This window comes from Galleria mellonella, unplaced genomic scaffold (genome assembly GCF_026898425.1).
Source record: "Galleria mellonella isolate WM207_F2 unplaced genomic scaffold, CSIRO_AGI_GalMel_v1 utg352, whole genome shotgun sequence".
In the NCBI taxonomy this organism is placed as follows: Eukaryota; Metazoa; Arthropoda; class Insecta; order Lepidoptera; family Pyralidae; genus Galleria; species Galleria mellonella.
Window position 1 is genome coordinate 8,332,647 of NW_026442084.1, and position 15,748 is coordinate 8,348,394.

General features: G+C 34.4%; 2 protein-coding genes across 2 annotated transcripts in view; one reads left to right on the forward strand and one right to left on the reverse strand.

Moving 5' to 3' along the window:
* The window catches only part of LOC113519465 (calsyntenin-1), a 272,008-nt gene that overhangs the window by 101,766 nt on the left and 154,494 nt on the right, over nt 1–15,748 (forward strand).
* LOC113511367 (uncharacterized) lies at nt 1,763–4,857 on the reverse strand. The gene is made up of 3 exons (XM_052897051.1): nt 4,755–4,857; nt 2,779–3,030; nt 1,763–2,007 (listed from the first exon to the last, which is right to left on the reverse strand). Exons 1-3 carry the CDS (start codon nt 4,770–4,772, stop codon nt 1,861–1,863), a joined length of 417 nt encoding a protein of 138 aa, XP_052753011.1. The 5' UTR covers nt 4,773–4,857; the 3' UTR covers nt 1,763–1,860.

Below are 15,748 nucleotides of genomic sequence, written 5' to 3' on the forward strand. Positions count from 1 at the left end.
AGAACTATTGAGGACAGAAGGAGAAAAATGTTGGGACACTTGATACGACACGACGAACGTATGAACATTATAATAGAAGGTAAGATAGAAGGAACGAGGGGGAGAGGGAGACCGAGACATAGTTACATCAGGCAGATCAAGGAAGGAGTTGGTGTCGTGTCGTATCAAGAGGTGAAGAGATTCGCTGAAAATCGTAGTGAGTGGCAAGAGCTCCACCGACAAGAGCGCAGCTCTTAAATAGATAGATACTCGTAGACTGTGGAAATATCAAGTAGTGGTAATAAAATATTAGAAGTGTTATACATAGGGACATAATCCTTTTACATGTATTAGGTATAATTTAGATGTGTTATGTTGTCCAGTATCAATGGTGTGCTCGTATCGTAACTCCTGTTATCCTAGTAGTCCTAGAGGACTAGAGGAGTCCGAGGAGTCCTAGGACTAGATCATTATTAGCGATTAATGTATGAACATAGTTTTTTAGTACACTTACTAACAAAAATGGATCCAGATTATCTAAAATATATAAATTAAATAAAAAATATTTATCTTTTTTTTATTAGCTATTTTTTTCTTTTGCCTCCACCAATTCTTAATTTTTCTCAGACATTCAAAGGATTTAATAAGATAACTGGAATAAATCCCTTTTATGGGGATATGGACTTATGTCCGCCATTGTTTTCCTAAAAACTCTTTATCCTATAATTTAGGACTTTACTGTACTATAAAGTGTTACAATAAAAAAAAAACTTTTATGAAAAAGTAAAACGACCCCGTATAAGCAGTTTAACTTTCTTGTCTGTATTCTGGAATAGAGATTTCCTGTGTATTTTTGGAAATAGAATTATTGTAAGTACCAAATCATTGTCAGAATATCAGCCGTCCATTATTCATTGCACAACATAGATGCCCACCATAAAAAGGAATTTTACCAATAATTTGGGCTTTGGAGATGTATTAAGAGGGGCGTTACTGCTCATTCCTCTACAATTAAGTTCCTTTAGTCTCCTCTTATGACGCCCACGGGGAAGGAAGGGTACTATGTACCAAATACTTTGTAAAAAAATCAAGAATTTGTTGTCGGTTGTTGTTGTGAACCAAAATTTGTCTGCTTCTTTTTTCAACAGCTTGAATCATCGTCATCTGATGATGATGATGATTGATATGATTATCAGCGGTATTATATATCATTGACAGGCGGATTGGTAACCGCAATCGGGTTCTAAAGATGTAGTATAATTATTATATATTAAGATTTTATTATAAACTAGCTAACTTTAATATTTTTTGTATTTTTTTACGTCAATATTTCCGATATGTTATTTGTTAATCTACTATACGGGGCGGAGACGAAACCAAAAAATCATAGATCATTGAAATCTGTCCAGCCGTTCTAGAGTTAAAAATGATATAACTAACCCGACATTATTGGGGGAGGGGGGAAAGGGATTGTTAGTAATCGAGACTGAGAATCCCATTGCTAGCAATATACCCAACCAGGTCAACCTCCCCGCGGTTCCTCCCGGAAACTATCATGGTTAATTCTTGATGAATTTATCATGATGGACTAACTGGCCTGTTTTCATTCTCATCTATCACCCTTCACTGGTGTTCCGCCAGCGTATCCCGTTAGTGCAGCCGGGGTTACCATACCATTTTCACCCATCAATAAAAACCTTCTTTATTTTATTTATATAGATATATGTACATAAGTAAACAATATATTTAATAACGTAACTATTTAGTAAAAAAAAAACTCGTATAAATAATATATATGTATTTCATTCAATCGATATACATTCAATAAATATATATAAAGTCGTTTTCTAATTCGTTTATTGGACTGGTCCTTTGATAAATTTATCCAGCGAACCCGCTTCCAAACCCTCCGCCGTAGCCTTGTTGTCCACCAGCGTAGTTTCCGAAGCCACCGGAGCTTCCACCTCCAGTTCCGAAGCTGCTGCCGCCACCCATTTCGTGGCCAGCGGAGTGTTGGGCGTTGGTAATCTGAGACAAAAATACATACGACGTTCATATAAGCAGAAATTAAAATGTTCGTATTAATATAACAACTGCCCGCTCCGGCTTCGCGCGGATATTTCACTTTTCCGTACAATTTTCCAAATTTTTTTCATACAAATCTTGTCTTAAAAATTACAAACAACAAAATAAGAATTCTCCAAGTAGGTCCAAGAGTTCTGAACAGATGCGCTTACATACATTTGGCAATGGACATACATATAAATATCCTTGTATAAAATATTTTAGCTTACTATGATCTATTGGAGGAAACAATAAAGAGTATCTATCTATCTATTAAAGATAAACATCTTAGTTAATTTTTTTTTCTGTTTATTTGCAGAGTCAGTTATATTTTACTAGTCTACGATCGACTGGTAGAGAATAGAGAGACTACTAGACGGAGGCTTTGTACAAAAGTCGTTTGCTTGGGTCTTACCTCTGTCTCATTCGTGTTTCAATCGTGAAACAGTTATGTTTGCATGTTTCAGTTTGAAAGGTGGGATATGGCAGTGAATTTACAGGGTACAGAGGCATAACACCTTATTTCTCAGGAATGGCAACGTATGGGGGGTATCATAGGCGAAACAGTATACTCTGTTATGTCCATGGTACTGCTCATGTGTATAGGCGACGGTTACCACTTTCCGTCAGGTGGGCCGTTAGCTTGTTTGTCATTCTAAGTTGCTTAAAACATTTATATTATCTAAGTGTATTAAAGATTAATATAGAAATCAGTTGAAAAATATTTTCAAATACCTGTGTGAACTGACTGTCATCATGACCTTTGGAGAATCCTCCTTGAGCGCCGCCTGCGTGGAAACCTTGTTGGCCGTAACCCTGGGAACCCTGTCCAAATCCACTACCGCCGTATCCACCGGAATGCATTGCACCACCTACGGGCATTATGCCTCCTCCCATCGCACCAGGCATCATCGGGCCCATCATGCCCATACCGGTCCCGAAGGGTAAAGCTTGCGCTGCCAGTATGCAGGCAAGAACAGCGACAATCTGTTAACAAAAATATATGTTAATTTTTCATTGAAATGTCCTATGCCGATATGTGATTTTAGCGATCTTCTTAAATCCAAAGGTTAGGTATACCCTTCCCATGTTGACTCTACTAATTTTATTATCATGAAAATTAAATTTTTGTAGAAAATATTAAACAATAAAAATATAGTTAAAAGGAATATCCCCTCCCATACATTAAAAAAAATACAAAGTAAATCTTATATCCAATTGTTGAATTAAGGCACTAAGTCTTTTAAATGTCAAATGGCAAGTATTGATTCCTACACGAATTTGGTAATATCAGTCGAAATAAACAACCGGTAATTGTAAACAAACCCACTCGTTTTACGAAAAACCTATGAATCCAGTAATTTGTAACTACCGACCACGCCTCACATTGTGTTGAAAGCATGTGGATCGTATGTCATATAGGATATCGTTTCATTTGGTTGTTTAAACGAATAAGTAACAGTAAACTAGTCGTATTAAAGCAACAATATATATTTACTAATCGAATTTTGATTGCTCTCGTTAATTTTTTTTTTTCGTAGTTTAATACTTTGAACAGATCTCTTACGTCATTATGCCTTTAATATTTATCACTAATAGATTCTATACTTAGGTAAATGTATTTATAGAATTAAAAATTGAAATATCAAAATAGATACACGACGAAAATTCCCAGAGTAATCATGATCAGATAGACCGTGTATCTAAAGAAGGAATCAGAAGTCTCTAGAAACAACGTATACCTATAGCTATGAACACTATTAATACACAATTTTGTCTTTCTATAAATTTATGTGCATTATTCTTGTAATCTTTAAGTCTTAGGCTTAAAGACTATTAATAAGGGTCCATTTCAAATATTTAGATGAATGCAAGTTATCAATATGCGTAAATCTAATATAATTCTCATAATTTATGTCCTAGTTAAAGTGGATGAAGCAAAAGATGTGTTTTAAAGGTTTTAACACTCATTCCCCACTTCCTATTCCCAAAACTTGCCACTAAATTTATACAACCAAACATTTACAAAACTAATAATAAATATTAATGGAGTGTGTTATTATCAAAAACAAATTAAGTTATGCTGAAAACAAGAACAGTAACTTTTATAATGTATGTATTAAATTGTACCGGAAAATACGGTCCGCAAAAGTGTGCCGGCAATGTTGTAAGAGAGCTGCTCGGAACACAGGTGGCGTTAACTTTTTAAGTCAATAAAGCAATAAAAATTAGGTAGGTACATTTCACAGTGAGGCAGCCGTAAAAGCAATCTAAGGTACAATGTTGCTTACAATACACAGAAGAGCTATAAACATTGCTAAGTATTACCCATTTAAGGTACTTAAAAGTATTGGAAGTTGCGAAATAAGATAGTGAAATGTGCTAAATTTTAGATCACTTGAAGATTTTATGAGTGAATTCAAGAAAATCCAGTGTAAAATAGTTGACATAAGGTTTTGATTTATTCAAAAGATGAAAACTGTGTGGTACCAGCATAGAATAGGCTACCCCTTCCTTTCCCGTTGGTGTCGCAAGAGAACTTATAGTCGAGGGTTAGGCAGCAGCGTCCCTCTTAAGACATCTCCAAGCTCTAACTACGGCAACTACTGGCAAAACTCCTCTAGAGGGAGTCTTATGTTCAGCAGTGGACAGTTGAGGGCTGATGTAATGATGGTGATGAAAAGATGTAAAAGATTTATTCAATAACTTACCAAGACCTTCATTGCCATTGCTATTACAAAATCCAACGACTGAATGATTCGATGTAACAAGAACTAATACTTTTATAGGGAGTTAATTGTGTTATCATACCAATGGCAACTCACTTTTAAATGATTCTTTAACGACTCTGGTTTTTGTACAGCAATTTGGAATATACGTAATTGATCATTCGAGAAATTTTATAAACCAAGAAAAACCTAATTGCGTTCTTTCTAAGAACGATTTCAGAAATATATCAACTTGTTAATATTTCATTGAAGACTGACGAATAGGTAAATATAGATTTTTATGACAAAGAAAATACACAGGTCTTGTGATTGGTTGCTAACCAACTAAATAAGGCCAATTAAATAATGAAGGGAACATTAGTCACGTGGAAAAGGGCATCGAACTTAATATCAAGGAAAACATACAAAAGAAACAGGATCTTAAATCAATACAATACAATACAATTTAGATGTACGTTACCATACGTACATCTACTAGAAGCATAGCTTTGGCGAACTCGCCTATTCACCATTACATATTCATCCGGAGTATATTTTTTATTTTATGCAACTTAAAATAGCAATCAAGCTGATAGCCCATTTAATGGAAAATAGTTACTGGTGTCTATGAAATGAAATGAAATGAAATGAATTTATTTTGCTAGAATGCAGGTAATTTTAGATGATAGAGGTTTATATTTCCCGTGTACATTCTGCCTCTATGTCGGCGTGCAAATTTTTAATAACGTAATAAATTATATATATATATATATATATATATATATATATATATATATATATATATTCTACATATTATATTTCCTTTCCTTAGTCATACAATATATTTTTTTAATTACAGTAAACGGAAAATAAAAGCCTGTACAATAGTTGTCCAAATTAATAAAATATTTTAACAACTATACTAACTATAAACATGAACAGTACTATGGACATAACAGAGTATACTGAATTAATGATTATATTTGAATATATAATTATATATGTTATTGTATTAATATAACAATGTACAATTATCAAAACTGTCAAAAAAATATCCAAATTTCTCCAAGCCCATTTCACTATTCTTCAAACATGTCTCCAAAAATTTTTTTTGTAAACTTCGCGAACAAATTAATTTTTACCTAAAATCGCGGAAAAAATGTCCAATCGGACAATGCAGGGGATCCTGTATTGTCGGATTGGTCCTTAGGGAATATGAGGCTGTACATTTTGTTATATTATTGTAGGCCGCCCATTGTTTTCTTAGTGTCATCTTGTAATTGTTTGTGTTTATGATAAATTTACTGCTCTAATCTTTTCGAGGGAACAGTAAAAAGTGTCTGTCTATCTATCTATTATCGGTATCGGTAGAATTATAAAAATGAAATGAAATTTCAAATTTTCGAACTCAATTTTGTGTTTTTGTTCATACCGAAATCAGCCCAGTAAATGAAGCTTCACATTTCGTTTGTTATAAATTCTAGCATAAAGTCCAAAGAAACAATATTTTAACATTTTTAAACGGCATATATTGTGTAATTTTAACATCAAATTTTTATTTAGTTTTTTTTATACCACTGAAGTGGAAAACAAGCATACGGCCCACCTGATGGTATGCGGTTACCATAGCCAATGAATGCCTGCAATTACAACAGCGGCATTACGCGCGCGTTGCCAACCCTGAAGAAACCTCTTTACCCCCCTTTTGAGGAGCCCCATGCTGTAGTCTCTTGGGAAAACCTCGGCAGAGAGCTCATTCCATAACCTGAGTGTTCGTGGGAGACAACATCTTTGAAACTGCGTTGTACGCGATCATCTATGCTTCAGCCCCGAAATTTCGGAAAACATTTCACGGTAGGCCTTTAGGTCCTACCGTTCGTGGTCACGAGTAGTTAATTCTCGTCTCTTATAAATCATAAAACATGCAGCGCAAAAGTCTAAAAGTTAATCTATTCCTTCATGTCTACAGTCGATAGTCGTCATTTTCTATTAGATGGACTTTCAGTACTCGGTGCTATAAAAATAACCCTTGCTTTGCTAGTTCATAAATAAATCGTGTCGCTAACGAGCACATTACACTGGCAATTTTGTACGAGCTCACGTCGAGATGGGATCATTAGAGAACTTTACAACCTTTCATTTGTGACTGAAGTGCTTGTTTTTTACCTTTGTCATTCTTTAGGGCAGGGGTTCCCACACTTTTGTCTTCTGCGCGCTTTGAGAATAAATTATTTTTTAGCGCCCCCATTTTTTCACCCACTTAAAAATTACTATTACTTCAAATGACAAATCACCCCCCAAGCCTCTACACAACGCCCCCATTTTCTGGGTCTCTTACCGCCTTCCTTTAGGCCTGCAGCGCTCACAAGGGGGCGTTATTGCCCACTTTGCGAAAGGCTGCTCTAGGGCATTCCTCGTTATTGTATTACTATTTGTTTTGCTCGCCTTCGCACGTGATCTCATTCTTCATCATATGAGCCGTTTACTGTCCACTGCTGATCATAGGCTTCCCCTTATTGGAGGGTTTTGTCAGTAGTTACCACGCATGGCAGTCAGGTTGGGTTGAATGTGGCCGTATTTCGATGTTGAACAGCCCTATTATAACCTTCCTCAAAAAATGAGCTATTAAATGCGAAAATAATTCAAATCCAACTGGTAGTTCTAAAGATTGGCGTGTTTAAACAAACCCCTTTGCTTTATATAGTATTTTATCGTACTGCCGCATTTAATCAAAGGTGAGTTTGTTTATTATCTCTTAACGTTTTTTTTTTTTTTATAAAACTTAGAATGGCAAACAAGTTGACGGCCCACCTAATGGAAAGTGAGAACCGTTGCCTATAGACATGAGCTTATACCATGGACATAACAGACCAAATATTGCGTCCTTGATACCTCCCCATGCGTTGCCATTCCTGAGGACTCGGGTGTTATTCCTCTGTAACCTGTAAATTCACTGCCATATCCCACCCTTCAAACCGAAACACAGCCATGCAAACAACTGCTTCACGGTTGAAACACGAATGGGACAGAGACAGACAGATATCTTATTCTCTTTCGTATAACCCGTCTGTCCACATCCAATCTCATTTCTATCGGTTTACTGTTAGTATACATTTAAAACGATAATTAATTGTCACGATGACATGATGTGGTTCTACAGCTCAATTGCTTTTAAATAGTGTTAGGTTAACCTATATATTTTGCCCATTTGTTTAATATTGTTTCTACTTAACTTTTATATGTATCATCAACATTATTAATCGATAATTACTATATTATTGTTATTATATTTAATAATACATCTAGTTGTACTGTTTAGTTTTCAATAAATTAAAAAGATTTACTACTTAAGTTAATTAAATAGTTTTTTTTTTTTTATAGTTAGAGGTGCATTTGTGCACCAAACACAACTGCTTCACGGTAGAAACACGAATGGGACAGAGGTAGCAATCGACTTTTGTACAAAGTCTCCCTCTGGTAAAATATAAATGTGTATCTATTCACGATTCCTGTTGCCACTTTTCGTACTCATTGTCAGAAAACTCGGGGACTCGTACGAAAATGAGGTTATCTTATGAGTACTGCTCCGAAGGAACTTAGGCTTTATATTTTTGGCCTTGTTTAGTCAGTCATATATTTACTTAGTTAATATATTACTAGCTTATGTCCGCAATTTCGTACGCATACTTTCAAAATTTCTTGCTTTTTTTTTTTTTTTTTAATGGATGATAATGGAATGGTAGCCCCGCCTGCGCTAACGGTATACGCTGGCGGGGCACCAGTGAGGGATGTTACGTGAAAATGAAGCAGGTCAGTTAGCCCATCGTGATGAATTCAACAACAAATTAGTCACGATGGTTTACAGGGGGAACCGCGTGGAGGTCGACCTGATAGGGTACATTGATGGCAATGGGGATTAACCCCCCCATTACTAACAATCCCTTCCCCCCTTTTACTTTTTGTTCACCTACACTATATAAAGATTATATATGTGCAAAATTCCAAGATTCTAGATTTAGTGGCTTCGGCTGTACTTTGATATATGGGTCAATCAGTTAGTGATGCAGCGTCCTCTTTTATATATATAAGTATAATAACCTCTGTTTATAATCCCTAAATAAATAATTTTAGACTGCTAATTAATGTGAAAAGCTTTTCCTTAGAGTGGATTTAACTTTATTAAGAGGATTTCTCCGCACAACGTTAATGAATGGTTAACGCTAAAATGTGATACAGTAAAAACACATTTATACGTCAGAATTCAAACATATTTGCCATATGGCATTAAGCTCGCCACTAGTACAAAGTTATTGTTTTATAATTATTCTTTATAGCACAATAATATGTAATAAATAATAAATAAATATTTAAACACTTTTCAAGATGATCATTTTAGCCGTTATATGCCCACTGTTGAACATAGGTTTCCCACATAGACTGCTATAAGAAAGGGGAGCTTTCCTTATGGTACCATTGGGGGGGATTTTATCAGTAAGTGCCACGTTTGGCAAGCGAATTAGTATTTAAACTGTTTAACATATTATTTATTGATAATTCAAACTGTTCTTGTAGCAAACCAAAATATTAAAGTTTTAAGCCTAACATTTGTATATTGGAATTTGATGATAGAACGAACGGTTGTTTTTATAAGGTCTGAATCAATTTTTTTATACAACTTAGAGTGGCATACAAGCTGACGGCCCTCCGGATGGAAAGTGGTAACCGTCGCCTATACACATGAGCAGTAACATGGACATAACAGAGTATACTGTTTCGCCTATGGTACCCCCCATGCGTTGCCATTCCTGAGTACTCAGGTGTTATTCTTCTATACCCTGTAAATTCACTGCCATATCCCACCTTCAAACTGAAACACAGCCATGCAAACACAATTGCTTTACGGTACGAATGGGACAGAGGTGCCCAAGCAAACGACTTTTGTACAAAGTCTCCCTTTGGTAAGAATAACTTAATAAAATAACTATTAATTCTTTAAAAACATATTTATGTGCATGTTATTCTACGACGAACCATTCAGTTGTATAGAAAACAATATTTTTAATTATTCACGAATATTGAAAATTGTTTTTTGCCTTATAAAGTAGCTTAATAGATAATGCAAACGATTCAGACATCGGTACGAATGCTCTTAAATATTAAATAAGCCATTGATTTCATTGAAACACTTTGTAAACACCAGGCGAGCTATAGTGAAGACCAGCTGTCACCCGCGTCGTCGTCCGCCTGACCCAGATATAACAGCGGGTCTACCATGAAATGAAATTCCGAAATTTCGGACTCAATTTCGTGTTTTTGTTTATACCTAAATCGGACCAATAAATGGAGTTTAACATTTCGTTCGTCATACATCCTATCATAAAAGTCCAAAGGAACAATAATTTAACATTTTTAATATTTCCAAACGGCATGTATTATGTAATTTTAACATCAAATTTGTGTTTCATTGGCTCTGAAATTTTTGAATACATTTCATGGTAGGCCCTCAAGTCTCACTAAAAGTACCTTGTGTCCTTTTCTATCTCATATAGTATGAGTATACCAAACATAACCATTGATCGAGTCATTATGTCACTAAGAGGTAACAAACAAATAAATTCACTTCTACATTTATAATACTGAAGGGTATATTAAGGTTTCTTCAAGGTCATCAACGTACACGTGACACCCCTAGTGTTGCAGGCATACATAGGCTACAGTAACCGTTTACCATCAGACGGGCTGTATGCTTGTTTGCCACCTTTGTGGTATAAAGAAAAAGTAGCTGATGCCTGCAGCTTGCTCTGCTAGAACTGAGTTTTATATCTGTTACTTGAGAAATTATTGATTTCCCATACAAACTTTCATCTCCTATTTCAACTTTTTGAAGTTTTATTTTCTCAACAAAAGTTTAATGTATTCTTTTTTTTTTTATGAAACTTAGAATGGCAAACAAACTGACGCCCACCTCATGGAAAGTGGTAACCGTCACCTATAGACATGAGCCCTACCATGGATATAACAGAGTATACTGTTTCGCCCACGATACCCCCCATACGTTGCCATTCCTGAGGACTCAGGTGTTATTCCTCTATACCCTGTAAATTCACTGCTATAACCCACCCTTCAAACCGAAACACAGCCATGCAAACACAACTTCTTCACGGTAGAAACACGAATGGGACAGAGGTGCCCAAGCATACGACTTTTGTACAAAGTCTTCCTCTGGTATATATCTCTATATAAAAAGTCATTAAAATTGGTTCAGTGGTTTAAGCGTGAAAACATAAGAAAATATAAAGACAGATATAAAGACAGAAGAATATATATATATATATATATATATATATATATATATATATATATATATATATATATATATATATATATATATATATATATATATATATATATATATATATATATATATATATATATATATATTTATACAACTTAGAATGGCAAACCATGATATTCGTCCATGATACCCCCCCAGATGTACAGTACGGATCGTAAATATTATTTTTACTAATTGTTAGTTTAATTTATTTTTTGTTTTAATTGGTTCAATAGTTATATATATTCTTTATTGCACTAAAACATACATTAACAACAATAAGCTAACAACAATGTTAGCAAAGGCGAACTTATCTCTAAAAGAGATCTCTTCCAGTCAACCTAACGCAGTGGCATAGGAAGTAGTGGGTAGTAGTACTTTCATATTTATAAGGATATAAATCCATATCACGTGATCTAACTATAATAAAACAGAACTCACGTGCCCCTCTCGAACATTTCAACTTTGTACATTTCAGTTTAAAGTCGCATAAAACTATTGGGCAACGAACTTCACATGACCCGAATCGTCCAAGTTGGGAGTCGGTGTTAGTGTGAAGAGATATTGTCTTTTGACCCATCGCTTATGTCGTAACAGGACACCTCCGTGTCTGCATTTTATGGGAATATTATGTCATATTTTATTAATGTAGCATATTTACTTTCGAATTTTTTTTTTATGGGTGAAAATGGTATAGTAGCCCCGCCTGCGCTAACGGGATACGCTGGCGGAGCACCAGTGAAGGGTGATAGATGAGAATGACAACAGGCCAGTTAGCCCATCATGATGAATTCATCAGGAATTAACCATGATAGTTTCCAGGGGGAACCGCGAGGAGGTCAACCTGGTTGGGTATATTGCTAGCAATGGGATTCGAATATTATAAATTTGAAAATCTAGTAACACTACGTTGTGGTTTTTATGGAATGGTAACCTCGTCTACGTTAATAGTATACGCTGGTGGGGCGTCAGTGAGGGATTATAGGTGAGAATGAAAAAGCAGGTCAGTTAGCTCATCTTGATGAATACACCTGGAATTTAGCACTTTAAATTACCAGGAGGACTACGTGCAGGACGACCTGACAGGGTATATTGCTAGCAATGGGATTGGTATTCCGCATTATTAACAATCCCTTCCCTCCTCCTGCATAAGGATTAACTGCTATATATTATATATATAGTTCATCTTTCATTGACACCTTCAAGAACCTTCGGTCTGCGCTGGTCACTTTGGTTCTTCTGCACTTATCCTCATTTCGGATACTATCACGTAAAGAAACTCCGAGCATAGCCCTCTTCATAGTTCGTTGAGTAACTTTGAATCTTCTGCATACGACCAAATGTGTAGGACCATGTTTCAGTTCAATAGGTCGTCACTGGCAACACGCACTGGTTGGCGCACTTCATCTTCATGTTATTTTTACTTTTTTTTTTTTTATATGACTTACTGCTCATGTCTATAGGCGACGGTTACCACTTTCCATCAGGTGGGCAGTCAGCTTGTTTGCCATTCTAAATTGCATAAAGAAAAATCAGCAAAACCCTTCTTTTTAAGAATATTGATCCAGGATGTTGTTTTTTTTACGCAACTTATGTAATTGTTTTAATTTTAAAAACGAAAGCAGTTTTTTACCCGAATACGCTGTGTACTTCACAAGGAAAATGTACAGGATGCTACTTAATTACCGGCCGTCTTTATCTAAACCTTTTTCATGGAAATTCTTTATGTACGAATTGTATAATATTCCGAGATAAAGGGGGAAGTTTTGCACGATTCCGCATTTTGCAACTGTCCGTCCATCAGTTTAATATTTATATTTTAGAAAGTGTATATTTACTGAATTTGTTAAATGTAATCCAATTTACTTATTCATAAAGAGATGTGTCCGTTAATTATGTGTTTTTGTTTTTAATTCGGATCCTCTCTATGGTGACATGTGGTGAAACCCTCTCCCCTCATCACATGAGATTTTAAATATATTTTGTCTATTAATGTATTAAAAGGGATTAAAAAAGATAATTTACAGGGTACAGCGGCATATAACACCTTAGTCCTTAGGAATCGCAACGCATAGAGGATATCATAGGCGAAACAGTATACCTACATTCTTATGTCCTTGGTACTGCTCATGTCTATAAGCGACAGTTACCACTTTCCATCAGGTAGGCCGTCAGCTTGTTTACCATTTTAAGTTGCATAAAAAATAAATAAATAAAAAAAGATGTATTTAAAAGGAGAATAGAAAGGTGACACGAAATTTTAATTATTTCTCCTCTCCTCTCTATATTTGAAAATTGGTGTGAAAAAAACCTAACCTAACTCCTATTTTATGTCCACATAATTAATGAATGCCCCTAAGTAATATTTAATCTTCTAAACTATTATTTTATAGTCATAATTAATCTCTCGTAATACAGTCGAAACTACTAAATCAAGAGTAACCAATTTGTATCAAAAAACCAATAAGTCATTTATTTATTATATGCTTTCGTAAATACACTGTTAAGCATATATAATATCAGGTTATAATTTAATATAATTAATATTTATAAAATTCTATATATATATATATATATATATATATATATATATATATATATATATATATATATATATATATATATATATATATATATATATATATATATATATATATATATATATATATATATATAAAGTATATTGTAAAATCTTTTTGTTTTTTTGTTCAACATATTTTGGAAATGTTTCCTCTTTCAGTGTCCAAATTTTAAACTTTTAATAAAGAACAAATGGAAAATACATAACTTCCCATAATCATTATTGCATTGCATCCAGTCTATTAAAAATACAGCTGAAACATAATTGTTGCATTTGCAACAAACTCAACATTAAATTGCAGAGGCTCTTTCATGGAATTGCTCTCGTTTTGTTTAATATGTTTATTTTAAAATTTCACGAGTTGTCTGACTTTATTACGTACTCGTTTCACGATAAACGCAGTTGCGGCAAAACGGATGCACAAATGTTACGGAGAAGATTGCTTTAGGACTTTTTTTTTTGTGCAACTTAGAATGATAAACAAACTGACAGTCTACCTAATGGGAAGTAGTAATGGTTGCCTATAGATATGAGCAGTACCATGGACATACACTGTGTCTCATACCCTTCATGCGTTACCATTCCTGAGGACTCAGATGTACGGTACGGATCGTAAATATTATTTTTACTAATTGTTAGTTTAATTTATTTTTTGTTTTAGTTAGCTCAATAGTTATATATATATATATATATATATATATATATATATATATATATATATATATATATATATATATATATATATATATATATCGTAGATTACTAAACTTATTTGTCGTGTCACTGTCCGGCTTAATAATGTTTGTTGCGCTGGCAAACTTAAAGAAAAATATATTTTTCTTTGCATACTGTTAAAGATCAGGCATTATATGAATTTTGTTAAAAAGTGAAATTTTTCGCACTTGCAATATTAGAACCTTGGACGTAGACCCATCCGAATTAGAAGGTCAAATATTTAAATTTTGTTAACGGATAGCCTTAGGACTACACGCATCTTTGTATTATTTAATTTATTATAAAAATGTAGGCACGGACAAGCATTTTATTTCGACAAGAGTTTCTCAGCTTCAAGCACAAACACATACATAATTATATATGTGTATTTTTTTTATACAACTTAGAATGGCAAATAAACTGGCGGCCCACCTAATAGAAAATGGTAACCTTTGCCTATAGACATGAGCAGTATCATGACCATAACAGAGTATACTGTTTCGCCCATGATACCCCCCATGCGTTGCCATTCCTGAGGACTCAGGTGTTATTCCTCTGTACCCAGTAAATTCACGCCATATCCCACCCTTCAAACCGAAGTACAGCTATGCAAACACAACTGCTTCACGGTTGAAAAACGAATGGGATAGAGCTACCCAAGCAATTGAGTTTTGTACAAAATCTCCCTCTGGTAAAAGGTATTTTTACTATATCTAGTTTATATCTCCCTCATGCTCATAGAATTTTCAATGGTTTTCTTAAAAGTAATAGAGTAACGTTAAGTACCTTTTAAGTTAACGAACTTTAATTTACCAAGACGGTACAATAAGCTTATGAGTAAAGTCTGTAAACTTTAAGAAAATATGAAGTTTTATTTTAGTTAAAAATTCACTGCATTTAGTTTTGACATTTTGAATGCAACTACTTTTGTTAGCCATGCGGCTTAATTAAAAACAACAGGCGCCAACTTGAAAGTTATGGTTAAGTAGATATTTTGATAATTTTTAATGTACATATATTATTAGAAGTGGTAAACAAAAGTACAAATTAACTTTTTTTAATTTCGTTAATACATTCTGCTTGATAATTTTTTCTCTATATATTTTTAAGCGACGTTCAAAGGACTTGCCAATTGTATTTTTTTCTATACAACTTAGAACGGCAAACAAACTAACGGCCCACCTGATGGAAAGTGGTAACCGTCGCCTATAGACATGAGCAGTACCATGGAAATAACAGAATATACTGTTTTGCCCATGATACCCCCCATGCGTTGCTATTCCTTAGGACTCAGGTGTTATTCCTCTGTACCCAGTAAATTCACGCCATGTCCCACCCTTCAAACCGAAACACAGCCATGTAAACACA

What these genes read in the sequence shown, in the direction of transcription:
- LOC113511367 (XM_052897051.1), bottom strand. An exon ending in ATGACAGTCAGTTCACACAG is followed by an intron (nt 2,008 to 2,778) that starts GTATTTGAAAAT and finishes TTTTTGTCTCAG; the next exon opens with ATTACCAACGCCCAACACTC.